This window comes from Pipra filicauda, unplaced genomic scaffold (assembly GCF_003945595.2).
Source record: "Pipra filicauda isolate LSUMZ 115617 unplaced genomic scaffold, ASM394559v2 scaffold46_size3722508_pilon, whole genome shotgun sequence".
NCBI lineage: Eukaryota > Metazoa > Chordata > Aves > Passeriformes > Pipridae > Pipra > Pipra filicauda.
In genome coordinates, this window is record NW_024104609.1 from 3515190 (window position 1) to 3530805 (window position 15616).

At 35.6% G+C, this 15616-nt stretch overlaps 1 protein-coding gene across 3 annotated transcripts in view; it reads left to right on the forward strand.

The window, feature by feature from the left end:
* Nucleotides 1–15616, forward strand: part of FTO (FTO alpha-ketoglutarate dependent dioxygenase) — a 236512-nt gene that overhangs the window by 46039 nt on the left and 174857 nt on the right. For all 3 annotated transcript variants that reach the window (XR_005565376.1, XM_027732281.2, XM_039386146.1), the window contains exons 4-6: nucleotides 7142–7285; nucleotides 14017–14096; nucleotides 14756–14899. Coding sequence is in view for 2 of the 3 variants with exons in the window: in XM_027732281.2 (XP_027588082.1) it covers nucleotides 7142–7285; nucleotides 14017–14096; nucleotides 14756–14899 (368 nt within the window). In the remaining variant the exon portion in view is untranslated. The remainder of the gene's footprint in view (nucleotides 1–7141; nucleotides 7286–14016; nucleotides 14097–14755; nucleotides 14900–15616) is intronic.

The following is a 15616-nucleotide window of genomic DNA, read 5'->3' on the forward strand; positions in this document are numbered from 1 at the left end:
TCATATTATTTACTTTTTCCTGGACATAAAACATCAACTGGTGTAGCAAGCTGAATAAAAGAGATTTCCTGACAAGTAAAAGTGTAATTTTCTTCATAAACTTTTTTCTGCCCTGTTTGTCAAAGGCATTGGTATTTTATGTCCAGTAAATACGTTGTTTTTTTCCCAGTAAGACTGTAGATGAATATTTTTGCAGTAAGATTTTAAGTTAAAGAAACTTAATAATACTGTGTGTGAGGATTTATTGTAATATGCTTAAAAACATTTTACTTTAACATAAAATTTGCTTATGGAGGGGAAAAAAGTGAGTCCCTTTAAGTTAAGAGAGCTATAAGTCAACAAATATGAAAGCTGCTATGTTTATCCATAACTCGTCAGTTGATTTTGTTTCTTTTATTCAGCAAGTTAAATAGGTAAAAATTATGGTGTTTTAAAACCACTGTAAATTCTGTGGAAGATTTGATTGATGGGGGTATAAAGACATATTTTATACATTTAGACTAAAAATTATTTTGATATCTATGCACAGTTAATGTTTTTGCCACATACAAGATTTTTTCATAAATATACTTCCATTTAAAAGTTTGTAATTTTTTTCTGGAGGGTTTGAAAATAGACATGAAAACAAAGAAACGAAGATCTTTCCAGTGAATAAATTGATTTAGATTTACAAAAAAAAAAAAAAAAAATACAACTTAAATTTTTTCTGGTTTTGCTCCAATATGGGGTGCGGGTGGGGGGAGGAAAGAAGTCCCTTGGCAGGAGGTGGCAATATTAAAACCTCAGTGTAACTGGAGACAGTGTAAGAGATGTTTTTTTGGGAGGAAAATTATTTATGAAGTCAGATCTGAACAAGATTAAATTCCACTTATGGCCCTTGAGCGTGGCTCAGGTTAGGTTCTTGAACCTGAGAGGGAGTTTGAGGTGCCTGGCGTGGCTCCTGAGCCTGGTGAAGAAATGTCCTGCTTTGTGTGCAAACAGTTCACTCATCTGTCTGTGTGCAGGGAGGGGTTGTCACTGTATATCCCTGAAGCAATGACCTGCTTCTTTGTAAATTGGAGGAAATGCATCCTGTTTATAGCTTATGAGCATGGCTTTGTAATTGAAATGACAGTAAATACTTGTGTGTGCTGAAGTTTTGTGCCCAGCACATCCAAGAGGAGGGGCCAGTCTACTTGATTGTAGAGAAATAAATAGTCTTTTTTTGATCTTCTGATTTTCTGTTCACAGGTTTCCAATGCTTGTAGTTATAAGCTTATCAGTGTTTATAATATTATTCTTTCCAGTTGCGTATCACTTCAGTGGTTTCTTCAGTTCAGAGACTTCCAGTATTTCCCATATGTCTTACTGAGCTCTCCATAACTGTAAAGCAAGAGGAATCTCAACATCTTTTTGAGAATTGTTGTGACATCTGTGTAGAATCATGTCTTGACTTCTCTTATTATTTTCCATAAATATATTTACTTTTTTTGCCAATATCTTTGATTAGTACTTACGCCATTAATTCATTTAGTGTCGAGTTAGCACTGAGTTCTCACTGTGATGTATAATGACTGTCACAGAATCATTACAGAGTACGTAATAAAAAGAGTAGATATGGTCAGAGTTTTTTTGATGGAACAATTTTTCCTTAGAAAATGTAGCTTAGATAGATTAGTAATTTTCTGGGAGAAAGCACTGATTCTGTGGGAAGTGCACACGCACATTAAGCACGTTTATTTTTGTTGAAACCAACTTGATTCTCTTTTCTGCTAGGTCTTGCCCATTTTTTTTGTCAGCTCTCAATTCCTCAAATTCTCACTGGTCTCTGAGGTACTCCAAGCACTGAGGATCTGTGGCAGCCTTTAGCATGTGGAAGCTCAGGCTTCCAGAGCTTCATGGCTAGTGTTGATCTACCCTGCTGCCAGTGCGGAATCCCCAGGTTGTCAAATTTTGAACAGCAGGAGCCCTAGGAGTCAGGCAGTCTTACTGTGTTATGGCAGCTCTTTGTCAGACTGTTTAGAGATGCACAGCTCAGGTTATATGGTTTTCTTTTACTTTAATTTGCATTTTTATATCATTAATTGTTAGGCACCTACTTATTTGATTAAATAGTGTTAAAACAGATACTGCTGTAATTGAAACCACTTATTTTTTTGTTCACTTCTTTACTGTTTGATGCCATAATGAAAATTTAATGTTTGAAACTTTGATCAGTGTTAATTGGAGTAGAAGCAGTTTTTAATATGCCAGAAAAGAAATTTAGGCACCAACATAAAGATATTGGAACAAGCTGATATTCTAATCGGTATCATTTTCTTGTTTCCTTTGTCAAATTGTTTCAAAGCAACCTCAAATGAGTTACATTTCTAACAACAAAACAAGGTAAACATTTTGCTTGATGCTCATCTGAATAATATTTGCTTTATGCGTTACACTAGGCTAAGAATAGGTTGTCAAGTGATAAGAACAGACCCTCATAAAAATTTGAGAGGTTTCCTTTTAGTGTGTGTGCTGCATGAAAGTGCATGAGTGGCAGTCATGGTGCATATGCAGAACCGAATAGGTTACTGAATGTGTGTTCAGTTATACTGTCACTAACAATATTCAGCATTAATTTACCTTTCAGAATTTACTAAGAAACAGGAATTTCAAATTTCGACTAATTCAGCTTTTTTAAACACACATTAACTTACAAATATCCTATCACCTGAGAGCATTAAGGTAAAAACTTATTCAGGATTTTAATATAGTAAGCTAATAACCCATTTTTATTTCCTGCCGCAGTTATAAAAGTGAATTGCAATCCAGTAGAATAAGGGCATTTTCAAAAATTGGATTTTATCCATGAAAATTTCCTAATGACCAGCTTTCCCTCAGGTCATTTTAAGTTTTGCAGGAAGTTTTATTACTTAGCAGAGCACTAGTTGGTTCTAAAGATGTTCTTTGAAGTAGAGACTTGTTTCAGTTACTAACTTAAAGGAGGTGGAAAAGAATGTGATCACTTGAAGTGTGTCCATCTTTCTGTTATCTGGATTTCCCACAGATTGTGTTGGAGGTTGGATAAGTAGTTTTCTCTGGATTCTTTACCATATCTAGTTTGTCTATAAGGCCTGTTTGCTGTTTAACTCTTGAACTTCGGAACAACTGGCACTGGTGGTTGACAAGGTGATGTTGAAAGGTTTAACAAACAGTTGGTTGCAGTGAATTCTGATCTTGAAGGAGCTTTTATGCTTGTTTCTTTTGCACACTTCTCTTTTGTATTTTTTCACTCTGTGGTGTTAGAAGCAGCATCCTAGCACTAAACCTAATGATGGCTGTTTCATTGAATTGTGAATAAAAATAATTGAGATTCACTACAGATGTGTGTTTCCTCACTATGTTAGAAAAAAAAATCCTGAAACTACAAGAGTTGTTTGGAATTGAAGTCAGTCTAACTTTGTAGTTGACCAATAACCCTCTTTATGTACTGCTTAATGGATAAAAGTCATGGAGTAGACATCTGTGCAGGATGAGACCAATTATATTAAATGATTTCTAGTGTCAGTAATATTATAGAAATATTGCTTGTTGAAATAACAGAAATGGTATTTAGGAAATTATGTATCACTTCTTAAGAAATGAATAATTGTGTGGCATGGTCATATCTCTAACTTTCTGGCCAGTTGGAATTACATTCTGAGAATCACAAATTTTTAATGATCCAATTACTTTCACAATAGTAGATTTGAATCCCTGTTATCTAAAGAGAAATCATCATTTGAATTGACTGTTGTGGATTGTGGGGGTTCTTTTAAACATGTTCTCACTGATTTGATCAAATACAGCCTCTCCTTCAGGAATGAAGGGGTGACAGAATATTCTTTGTTCTTATTTTAGTGCTTTTGTTCTTGATAAAGCTGAACACAATATTCCAAATATGAATTGATAAGAACATTGTTGGCAAATGTTAGGATTTTTGGTTTTGTGAATGTCATTTGCAAGAAAAAATTAAAATGTTAGTACAGTTTAACTTCTTATGCTATGGCTTTTCAAGTAATAAGGTAGAAGAAATAACTCTGGGCAGATATTTATTCTTTCCACCAGCTGCTAAGAAGCAAAGCATGCTCTGCTTCTTCCACTTCTTGCATACAACATATATAAATTGCTGTTGAAAGACAGCAATAATTTACATATTTGATTAATTCAGGGACATGTGCCTAAATTCTTTTAAGTTCTGGAAAAATCAAAAAATCTGTAAAAAAAGCCAACCTTTTTTTCTGTAGCTCTGTAACAGTGGTCAGTTGGATTTAATGACAGAGGAGATGCTTTCAGTCCTTTTTTGGCAATGTGTTGGCAGTGATTCTCTTGTCTTAAGAAATCATGCATAAGATTACAGCTTGACTTGAATAAAGAACATTTAGGTTTCAGAGTGTCAAAAAAATCTCAAACTCTCCAGATTTTGGTGCTAAATAACAAAGAAACCTTTCAAAACCACTTTCTGTGCCATGGAACAATAACCAAACTAGTTCCAGGAAAATAAGTTTCATGTTGTTCTGAACCTAACCGTGACCAAAACGTGATAAGGTCAGTTCTTAGAGCTGGAACATCTCTGAAATTTGAGCTGCCTAGTTAAAAGTGTAATGTTGTGGCCAGTTTTCTGTAGAAGTTACATTCTCTCCTTCATGGTTCTACCATAATTGCAGGTTTGATGAGGTATTGTTGTTATGTTGTGATGAGCTTGTTACCTGATTGCACCATTTCATTTGGGATGCCTGCATAAAGGTTTTTTTACAGGCCAAAGTCTATAAATCTTTACTGACCAGAATTCAAATTTGAACATAGTTTTGTTGTATTTCCACTAAGTACTGTTGTATTTGACCATTTCTGTATGGTTTACTTCAAAATTAACTTGTGTTCTTAAGGTGCTGGGTATGTGCAAGATCCATATGATTTACTGTCAAATACATATGATATAGATGCATCCAAATGTTTTCACTTAAATGGGAACCGTAATTATATCAATAAATATACAGCATTCAGTCATGCTTGAGGTGTCATAGAGAATTTAATAACAACTTGTTTTTATGTAAAAGTTTGTCAGTGCTACCTGGGGATATGCCACAAATGTTAAGGTGTCTTTTCTTCCCTTGCTCTCACTTTCAGAGTAGCGTGCATTTAAAAGCAAGTAGCAGCTTGCTTCCATTTGTTACCAAAATGACATGGTAGGAGCAATCAGTTTCAATTGCTGCTGATAATTATAAGGTGCAATAATTGAGAATATAGAGAAAAGGAGACTGTGAGCTGCATTTGAACTCAGTACTTAAGCAATAAAAAATTTATCAAACTGCAAAAAATAAGTCATTTTAACGAGCACATTCCAAAGGTGCTGGATTTATGAGGAGACCCCAGGAAACTTTGATTGAAATTGCTGTCTCTGATTGTAGTTCTATATTTTATTGGTGCCATATTGTGAACAGTGCTGCTGCCAAAGTGAATGGGAAAGCAGAATAACAGAGAGAGTTAACCCAGAAAGGTTACTTCTTTTCATAATATCCATGATGTATTGCATTAAAAATGCCTTGAAAGCCATCCTATTTGCAGTTTTCAGAAAACATTTTTCTTAAATTAAGTTACGATTTATCTGAAGAGGGTAGAAAACATGAAAGCCCCTTGAAGAGTTTAGTATTGATTTTTCTGAGTATTTGCTAGCTCTTGTTTTCTCATTTGTGTGCTCCTTGATAGAAGGGCCTAGACTTGCTCCCAAGCCAAAGCTTCAGTTGGCTGAGAGCTGCAGCAGTGAAGGGAGGGAATTTGGGGACTAAACTTACAGTAAGACTTTTAACTTAAGAACTTTTTAGATTGGCTCTTCAAAAGGTTTTTGCTCTCTGCTTCCTGAATATAGACAATATTTAATTGGCATAATAACTAATAGATTGTCATAATTTTCCAAGGGCAACCCCCAATTAAAAAAGCAGTGTAGTAACCATGTGAGAGGAGTGACATGAATATTTTGAAAGTGTGAGTTCAAGGCCGCGTTTTGTGGGTGCCTATTCTAGTAAGAGCTATATGTGTTCAATATTTTTCTTCTAGAATTAAATGAAGGGAAAGGTTTTAAAACTTATTACGTGAAAGCACATTTCAAGTGGACAGTGAAATGGACACACACAGTTACTAACTTGTAAGCCAGAATTAGGCATGTTACATAGTTCACTTCTAACCATTCACTGTAGTTCTGTGCCAACTGCTTATTAAAACTTCATCCTCCCTGTCAAAATGCTCTGTTACTTTAGCCCTAAAACTGTTATACCATAGCTCCCAAATACCTTGTTATAAGTGCTGACTGTATCTTTCAATTTATACTGCAGTGAAGTAAGCTTATGAAAATAGTTCTGAGGGATTAAGCTCTAAATACTGTTTCTATGCAGTGGATTATTTTTTCCCCAAGCTCAACATGTTCGTGTTGCCTAATGATAAGAAAAGTGTTGTGACAAATGTATTGAAGCTTCATTGGCTATTGCACATGTTATCTAGCATGTTTGACTAATAATTTTGAGAAAAGAATGACAGATATGATTCCAAGATTTGCTCAACTTTGGTCTAGTCTGTGTTTTGTAACCATTATTTCACCTTACTTTGTCTCAGTTTATGATTTACTGAAATTGCAAGTATGTACACAAATGAAATTGCTCATAAAATGCTTTGGTAGTTTATGACTTGAAATTCTTTCAGAAGTTATCTATTGCTATATCAGTGTTACTGCATTTTTAGTTTTTTTTCTTCTATGCTTATAGTTTCAGTAATGAAACAAATTAAATTGAGTGAAGCTTAATGAAAACTCCTCTTACATGTGCTTGAGAACTTCAGAAAACCTCAAGTCCACTACAAACCTTGGCTTGATTTACCTTTACATTTTAGTTAACCTAAAGTTTTCATCTTGGTAAATCTGGTTGCAAAAAAAATTCTTGATCTCATATGGCTTTTTTCTTTTTTACTTTTACCTATTGCATACTTGTGAATTTGGAGATGATGATTATACCAAATGGAGGTTATAGAATCTTTAAGCCTGTTAAGATTGTACCAATATGGGATATCTTTAAATCTGTATTATTAGACAAGATTTTATATTTTATGATTCTTGCCCTGTCTGTCATGTTTGTGGTGTTTTTCTCTCTCTCTCAAGATTCAGGTGTGGGAGAAAGCAATGAACAAGAACTGAAAGGAAGAGACCCAGCTGTTTGGCACGTAGGCTTGAAGGTAGCGTGGGACATTGAGACACCTGGATTAGCAATACCACTTCACCAAGGAGACTTCTACTTGATGCTTGGTAATTTTCAAGTGCTAAGAAGTTAAACTTTCTGTTGACAGTAGAGAAAATTACATTTATATTTAAGTAAGTTAACACACCTTCCTTTCAGTTAGGGCTTTATTTAGAAAGATGTGAAATCTGGCTAGGGTATATAATAAATTCCTTCTTCCCTGCCTACTTCCAGAGTATTTTGAGGGAATTTTTTTATTAATGTTTCTTTCACTTCACAACTAAGAAAGAAATAGGGGTTTTGTGCCTTTTCTATCTGTTTTTTAGTCAGAATTAGTAGACTAGTCGAAGACAGGCTTCAGGCCATAACCAGAATTTCCTCAGATCTTGTGAGAAGTTGCACCGTATCTGTCCCATCCTTGTATTTCTAGATGGTTTTTGTATTCTTAATGCAGTTTTTCTGAGTAACTGTGAGCATTTGCATCTGTTATGTTCAACAAATAAATTTCTGTCCTTCAGCGTGGTTTATAGAGTGGCACCTGTATTATGTAAGCTGTGAATGTAGCAGTCTTAAAGTTTTCTTGTACCATGGTTCTTGAAGTTTCAATCATTATGCCAATCTGTGGATGTTTTATTAGTCACCAGTTTTACACCTGACACTTCTGTCCTTCTGCTACACTTTTCCATGCCTATATTCAAACATGCTATTTTCTAGTAGTGGGATTATACTAAGATCATAATGAACAGAGCTGCCTTACTCTAAGAGTCTCAGTGTCTCAAGCATAGAGGATTAAAAGAAGAAAATTAAATTGAGTTAATTTACTTGAGCAGCTGAGCTCACGCACTAAGGTTTTTCCATGGAAAGAAACGAAGTGAGAACTGCTCCTAAGGTTTGTTGACACAAAATCTGTTGCTTTTTCTTTTGGCTTGTGTTTCTCTTGGTTATAACTTTTTGTTTAAATAAATTTGGTTACAAATCAAACAAAACAAGAACAAGGCTTTTGACAACATCACGTTTGCCTGGTTAGTGTCTTGGCTTGACAGATGTCACCTTTGAAGACTGAGAGCACTTGCACTGTTGCCTGTTTGTGTTTGTGCCTTGGAAGGTAAACTCCATGGAATGTCCCTAGAATGACCTGTCACTCCCAACTTGATGAGCAGAAGAGTCTTTTCAACTTTCCCTTTCGTCTTCCAACAAAGATGAAAACAGTTTACTTACAACAAGCAGTACATTTGTTGGCCATCTTAAAAAATATATACCATTCTGTGTTCTTAGTTACCTCATCAGATCTTGTGCACTGTCATCAGTGAGGTATCTTGCGTGAAAGCCCTGTACTGACTGTGCTCTTAAACGTGTTCAGACATGAACAGATCAAGTGTTAAGATGTGAGATCCTTTGGCACGGTGGTCTGGATGTACCTCCCTTTTCTGTATTTGTGAGGATACAGAAGGAGAGAGTGAAGTGGCAGCTAAACATTCTTAGGCTATTGTTAATCTATTTTTGTGCAATAGCATCTAAGCCATCAAGTAAACTTCTTATCTAATCCTTCCTGACTGGAAAGTTTGTGCATACACAGCTATGCTGGGCAACAGAATAAGAAGGTGATTAATAAAAGAGGGGGTATAACTTCAGTATTTTGATTGAAAAATACTGTGGGTTGTAGTTGACTGAGTTACCAGATCATAAGGGCATTTTTTATTTCCCCAATGGAATTCAAATGCAGTAACTGAAGTACTATCAGGAATGCTCTATGAAGGGTGGCTCAGAAAATTAGTTTATTTAATACGTAACATTGTGAGCCTGTTTAGATTGGAAACAAAGGATATATTTAACATTCCTTTGAAGATGAAGAGTAAATCACTTTCTTATTAATACTTTGTGAAGAGCTACAGATTTGAGCTCTGTAGGCCAGGTGTTTTGTTAATCTCTTCTGTGTTTCCGTAGTCTTTGTATTTCTTTTCAATTACTTGAAAAAAAAATTCTACACAGTCTAAGAGGGTATTCCAAAATGGCCCTTTTATTAGGTTACTGTGTGCAGCAGAACTGCCTTTATCATTTTCACTTGAAGTGAAAGACGTATATTGTGGACGTATGTGGACGTATAAGTGGACGTATATTGTTTTAGTGTACTTTTTTCTGCTCAGATTTTTTTGAAATTACTTTTAAGAGGAGGCACCTTGAGGATGCCATCTAAAAGGTAAAATAGGAAAGCTCTGTTTTTAAAAAAAAATCCCTTGGCAATAAAAGAAGAAAATTTTAGATCCCTTTCTCTCGTGCATTTGTACACAATATATTCCAGACCCTCATTTTCAGTAAGCAGAGTCTTCTTGCTGGCATTAAAAAAATGCATTTTAAAAAGCAGTGGCAGCAGTAAGTAAGACATCTAGAAAATAGAACATTAAGAGTACTGCAGCTTCTGGAGCTGTTGATGTACAGAGGCTGATTGATATATCGGACTGGTAGGATTGGTTCTGACTACCATTGACTCATCCACTCTAACAGAAGACTTAGTAACTCTGTAGGTCTGTTCTTCCAGTTGTTGAGATGGTGCAGTGCTTACTGCTTTATATGGATGCTGTAAAGTGCTGAAATGTTGCTTATAATTAAAAGTCCGGTCCTATCAAGTCCTGTACCTGTAATACCCCGAGTACTACACACAAATCTTATATAAAAAAGTGTGGTAATAGTAATGTACAATTACAGTAACTTGTAAATCCAGATCAATGGGTATAGCAAAGTAACAAAGAAAAACAGGGGTGTTTTTTTAGCATTTCTAGTAGACATTTAATAATGTTTATGTTCCCCTCTTCATTGGCTCTATAAAATGGATTTTGTTATTCCGGGTAGAAATTTAGTAAAATGTCTTAAAATTTAAATTGACATCTGCCTTCTCAGCAGCCCTCTTCAGATGAAATCGTGAGCTGAAATTTAAATGCATGTTAATCCTAAACATGAGGTGACCGAATCCATTCTTCCATTAAGCTGTTACAATAATATAAGGGATGGGGGGGTTTAGGCAAAACCAATCAAAACTCAAAATTACTTTCAGTAAGACAGATTTTTTAAAATAATTTTTTTAAGGCTTTCTGTAATAATAAGAAAAAAAGTCTGGTGAATGACTGCAAGTCTGCTGCCTAAAAACTCAAATCTGAACTTTATATCACTCATGAAACGGAAACACTTTAGCTCAATTTAGAATAATATATTGGTCTGCAGAGGAAGTGCATACTGAACCCTGCTGTCTCAAGTACACAGTCAAAGGGTGTCTAATATGAAACGTGTTGGGTGCATGCAATAAATCCAAAACGCGTGGAGGTGAGCAAAGGGCCCCATCTGCTCTGTCCTAGAGCATGCTTAACTAGGGTTGTCATGGTCCTACTATTAAATTGGAATCTTTCCCCTAATCTTTGAGTTAGACATGACCAGATTTGCAAGCAGATTTACAATTTTCACTAATTTTCCTACCATGACTTCAAAACATACCTAACAAAAATACATTCTGGACTCTTTCAAAGGCAGATTTACTTTTCTGCAGCTGTTTCCCATAGATCAAGCTCTTGCTTGAAGGTTAGGGTTTTAAAACAGCATGAAGATGAACTTTGAATCTTATACCACTCCCACCCCTAGCAAATTATAGTTCGAGAAGCATCAAAAAATCATTTTCCTAACCAACCAGAAGTAGGGTGCACACATTGCAGAGGTTGGCTTGTGGTTAAAGATAAGTATTTAATGGAAGCGCTTCCACATGTATATAATGACTCATTAAACTATTTCTAGATATTTAATCTGCTGCTATTTTCACAAACTAACTTGAACCCTCTTTGCTCTCTAGCATCTTGAATGTGTTGGAGTTTTTTACCTCTCCCCTCTCCCTTTTTTTTTTTTTTGAGTCCACATTTAATCCAAATGGTGTATTCCTTACTATTAAGACTTAGAACTTCAGGAATGTATTTGTCGTTACCAAACGTTGATCATGAAGGTTGGCAAATCTCAGACACATATTTTTAAATTTTAAAATTTACTATTTAGCTTTTAATTAATTGTATTTTGTTTGTGCAAAAAACTAAAAATATTTCTTAGTTAGGGAAAGATCATCCTTCTAGCTTTCTGTTATGAAAGGAATATTCCACTGACCCATAATTTCTTAGGAAGGAGACATACCTTCCTGGTCTTTTTATTGATACATCTGCAGTAAAATTAGTTTTGTTAGATTTTGTCCTGTTAAAGCATTGTGTGCAGTTGGATACAAGTAAAATGGAAATGGTGGAAAAGCATTTTAGTACTTTGAAAATTGCACTGTAACATGGTTAAAAAGAAAATTCTTTACTTGTTAATGGTAGTTAAGAAAACTAATAACAAAAGTCCCTTTCACTTCTGTTTGTAGATACTTGTGGTGGCTAGAATATTAAAACTTTTGACAGTGGTTTAAACATCGCTGTACTTTTTATTTGCTTCATGAAATAGATGATGAAAAGGCAAATGTCTAAAAAGTTCAGGAAGAACAGTTGAGAGAAGATAGAAAAGACTGTATAAACCCCTGTTGATAATTCTGAGAACCATTTTCCATTGTGGTTTGTGTTTTCCTGGGAAGTACTTTACCTCCAAGTAATAAGTTTTGGACCTTTAGTCCCCACTCCCTTAAGTAAGGTTTGGCTAAGAATTCTTTTTCCTTCTACCTTGTATTTGTTATGACTTAATAGTCTGCAGTGACATGGGTGTACAGTCATTGTTTCAGAGTGCTTTGGCTCCTCACCTCACTGGTGCTCTAATAATTAGTTAAGTAGTAGAATGAGTTAACTGTATGTATGTTATTTGAATGTATAGACATATCCATTAGCCTGTTCTTTTGATAAGGGCTGTGTAAGCACAGTGCTTTCAGTGTTTCTGCTGGTGGAGCCCAGGAAGTTCAGCTGTCTAGAAGAAAGTGGAGGTGTGGACAGAGCAGGATCAGGGACTGAGAGAAAAGGAAGGAACTGGCAGTACTTTGAAGCAGCAGAGAGGACTGTGCTGAGGTTCTGTTCTGGGAGGGACATCTTTGAGAAGAAAACCAGGCTGATAGATGTCAGTACAGGGGAGGGAGAGACAGATCTATAATGTGAACCTGCTTCCACCATTTAAAATAGAATATGCAGCATCCAAATTCCAAAATGTATCTGCTATCTCTAAATGGCAGTAAAATCACTGAGAATTTTTGCTGGTAAGGAGGCCCCACACAGAGAATCATAGTCTGCATCCAGTAGTAGAGGAGTGGTCAGCTGTTAAATCTATGGCATTAGATTCAGCTGTAAACCCACTTCCTGTACAGAACTTCCATGCAAATTTTGGCAAGTCCCTTAACCTCTACTTACCCTTAGGTTTTTCTGTGTTGGTTACCAACTTTTCAGAGGCCTTGCAAAATAGCAAAATAGCATTCTAGCATGTATTGGACTTTATTAATTTTTCTTGATTGTTCTCTGGAATTACTATTTTAAATTAGGAAAATTCATAGTGTTTTAAAATTTATAAACGTTCAAAAAGCCTGATGAGACTTCAGAAAAATATTCTGTGCAAGCGACAGCATTTTTCATAGCCGTGGGAAAGCTTTGGGAGAGGAACAGTCATATAAGCAGAAAATTGTAGTCCAATTCTCAAAACTTCTTTCTTATCTAGCAATTAGTTAATTGGCATATGCATCTTTTAAGCATGCATGTGGAATTTTTTTTAGAAAGAGAAAGGATTGTGAGACAATTCTTGAAACTACTAAATACATTGCTAAGTTGATGTTAATGGTAATTTAAAATAATAAGTCACTTCTCATATGCATTATACAGTTCAAATAAGTTTTTGTTTCTGTAACAGATATTAAAATGAGATATCCCTGCCACAGTTGTCCAGAAGTGGTGGCAAGGTAAGGTCCCAGTGTTTTGTGACAGGAAAGACCATGTTGGCTCTGACCTCACCGCAAATTCAGGAGAACTGTCCAACAGACAACTGGCCTGCCTGCAGTTTTCCAAAGCAGGATGGACAGATATACGTCTGCTTTTATATACGTCTACTTTTCGTGATGCATTATGCTGAAGAGGCAGCGTTTTGGTTTTCCAGACCTCGCCAGTCAGTGCTTAGTCATTTAAAACTGATGTTGCCTCCACGTGTGTTGTGTTTTAGAGAACCCACGAGAGCGCTATGGTAGTTCCGACACGGGTGACCGAAGAATGTAACAGCTTTGGTTTGGCTCTAAAACTAGAACAGTAATCTGGGTATAGTGTTCTGTATCTGAATAAAAGGCTTTTACTGCCAAATGGACAATGGCCAATTCAACAAAGAGTGATTTTTCTTCTCAGTTAATATATATTTAGTAGAAAAAGAAAGCAAATCTTTACCGTAATCTTTTAAGACCTAAAATGTATTTTTTAATGTGCTCTGAGGCATGCAATCCATGAAGCTTCAACTATTTTTGTACGATTAGAGTTTTAGATGAATTGTAAACTCTTAAATTAAAATTACAGGCTTCTTTCTAAGATTCATAAAGGATTAGAGGCAGTTGGAAGCAATTCCAAGGCAGAACTCTACAGTGAAAGATTTGCCAAGGGTTTGAATAAAGGTGCAAATCAAAATGTAATATGTCTAATTCTGTGTTAGCTAAATAAAACATGCCACACTGAATGGACACTGAAAGGGGTAGTGGAAGTATTTAGGAAGATGTGACTGAATTATCTAAGCACTGGAGAAAAAAGTAGTGTACTTAATTCATATTCAACCAGATTAACTTCTATTAAGTATAATTTTTTCCTGTACTTAAGGTTTTCTAATCTGTCCCTAGATGATCTCAATATGACACATCAGCACTGTGTTCTGGCTGGTTTATCACCTCGATTCAGCTCAACTCATCGAGTGGCAGATGTAAGTATCAAAAATGTTTTGCTGTTTGGTCCTTTGTAAAACTAATATTCTGGTACCTTATATGCAAAATCATGGTGTGTTATCCAGATTTGTGGTTCATGTTATGCTTATGACTCAAACTGTTTTCTTGAACAACTGCTTTTTGATTAGCTTTGTACTGAGGCCCACTTGCTTCTGTATTGGTAGTTTGCCTAAACTCCCACATAGACATGTCAGATATGAATTCAGAAAGTGCTACATCACACCTCATGGATTGCTGATGAAATATGGAAACTGCTTTTTATCTGAAATGTTTTACAGCTGTTTTGCTGTATTCATATTCCAGTCCTAGTTGAAAGGTGAAATTCATGATGAGATAGAAATACTCAAAACACACACCAGCAGTGTCCACTGGCAGAAAAAAAGGCCTTTAGGAGATCAGAACAACCAAGACTAGGCATGAGTATGCTTTAAATTGTGTCCTCTGCATTTGAGGATTGAATAAGCAGAAAAGCTAGCTTCAGCATAATTTATATCAATAACTATATATACAATTCAAGAAGCTTTACACTTTTGTTACTGTTCTGCTTTGGTTATTTCAGAAGCAAATTGTTCAATATATTTGAGAAGTACATATTTTCTGAAGTGGCTATATATAAATTTTTGTTGTATCTTTATAGTGTTCTAGAGGAACATTGGAATACATATTTGGACAATGTGAACTGGCACTCCAGAATTTACAGACTGATTCTGATTCAATGGCTTTATCTTTGAAATCACTGGAAGCTGCAGTTGTGAAGCAAGTAGAAGAAATACATAATGAGGTGAGATGATCTACACCAAAAATGCTTCAGCCAGGTCTGAGTGGTGCAGTCTCTTCATGGAGTTAATGACAATCATGTTCAGCTGCTTACATTGCTTTGTGCAAGTTTACAATGTAGATTTTATGACTTTTTTACCTGGATACAGTAATGGGGATTATCATGGAAGTTTTCATTTTTCCTTCTTAAGATCCCTCTGCTGGTAAAGTAAGAGAAGTTTCATAAAATATTGCACCAAATCTGGCAGTGTGGTGAACAAACAAACTACTCTAGTGCTTCTCTAACTGAAAGGAAGAGAGAGAAGAAATTAGAGGATTAGAGGGAAAGAGCAGGTAGAATGTTACAGCTGTTCCTCCCTGGTTCCTGTTGAACCAGCTTTTTGCCAAAGGCTGGTGCAACACAATTGTGAGTGTGGGCTTTAAAGTGTGTTCTGAAGAAAATGCAGTGGAAGACATTGTGAGGAACATATTTAAGAAGGTCATTTAGTGCTACAATATATGCAAGCATAACAATGCACTTTGACAGGAAAGCACTAGCAGTACTTTCTTGCTTAGAGCTGTGCTGTATTTCTGTTGAGATAAATATGATCACTATTAGAAGCCATACATGGATCATTTTCACTAAAATTAGAATTTGTGTGAAATGTTTAAATTGCTGTCTGCTGAGGAATTCTCATTCTGCAGTGTTACAAAAACTTTGTAGAGCACATTTTTATCTGTA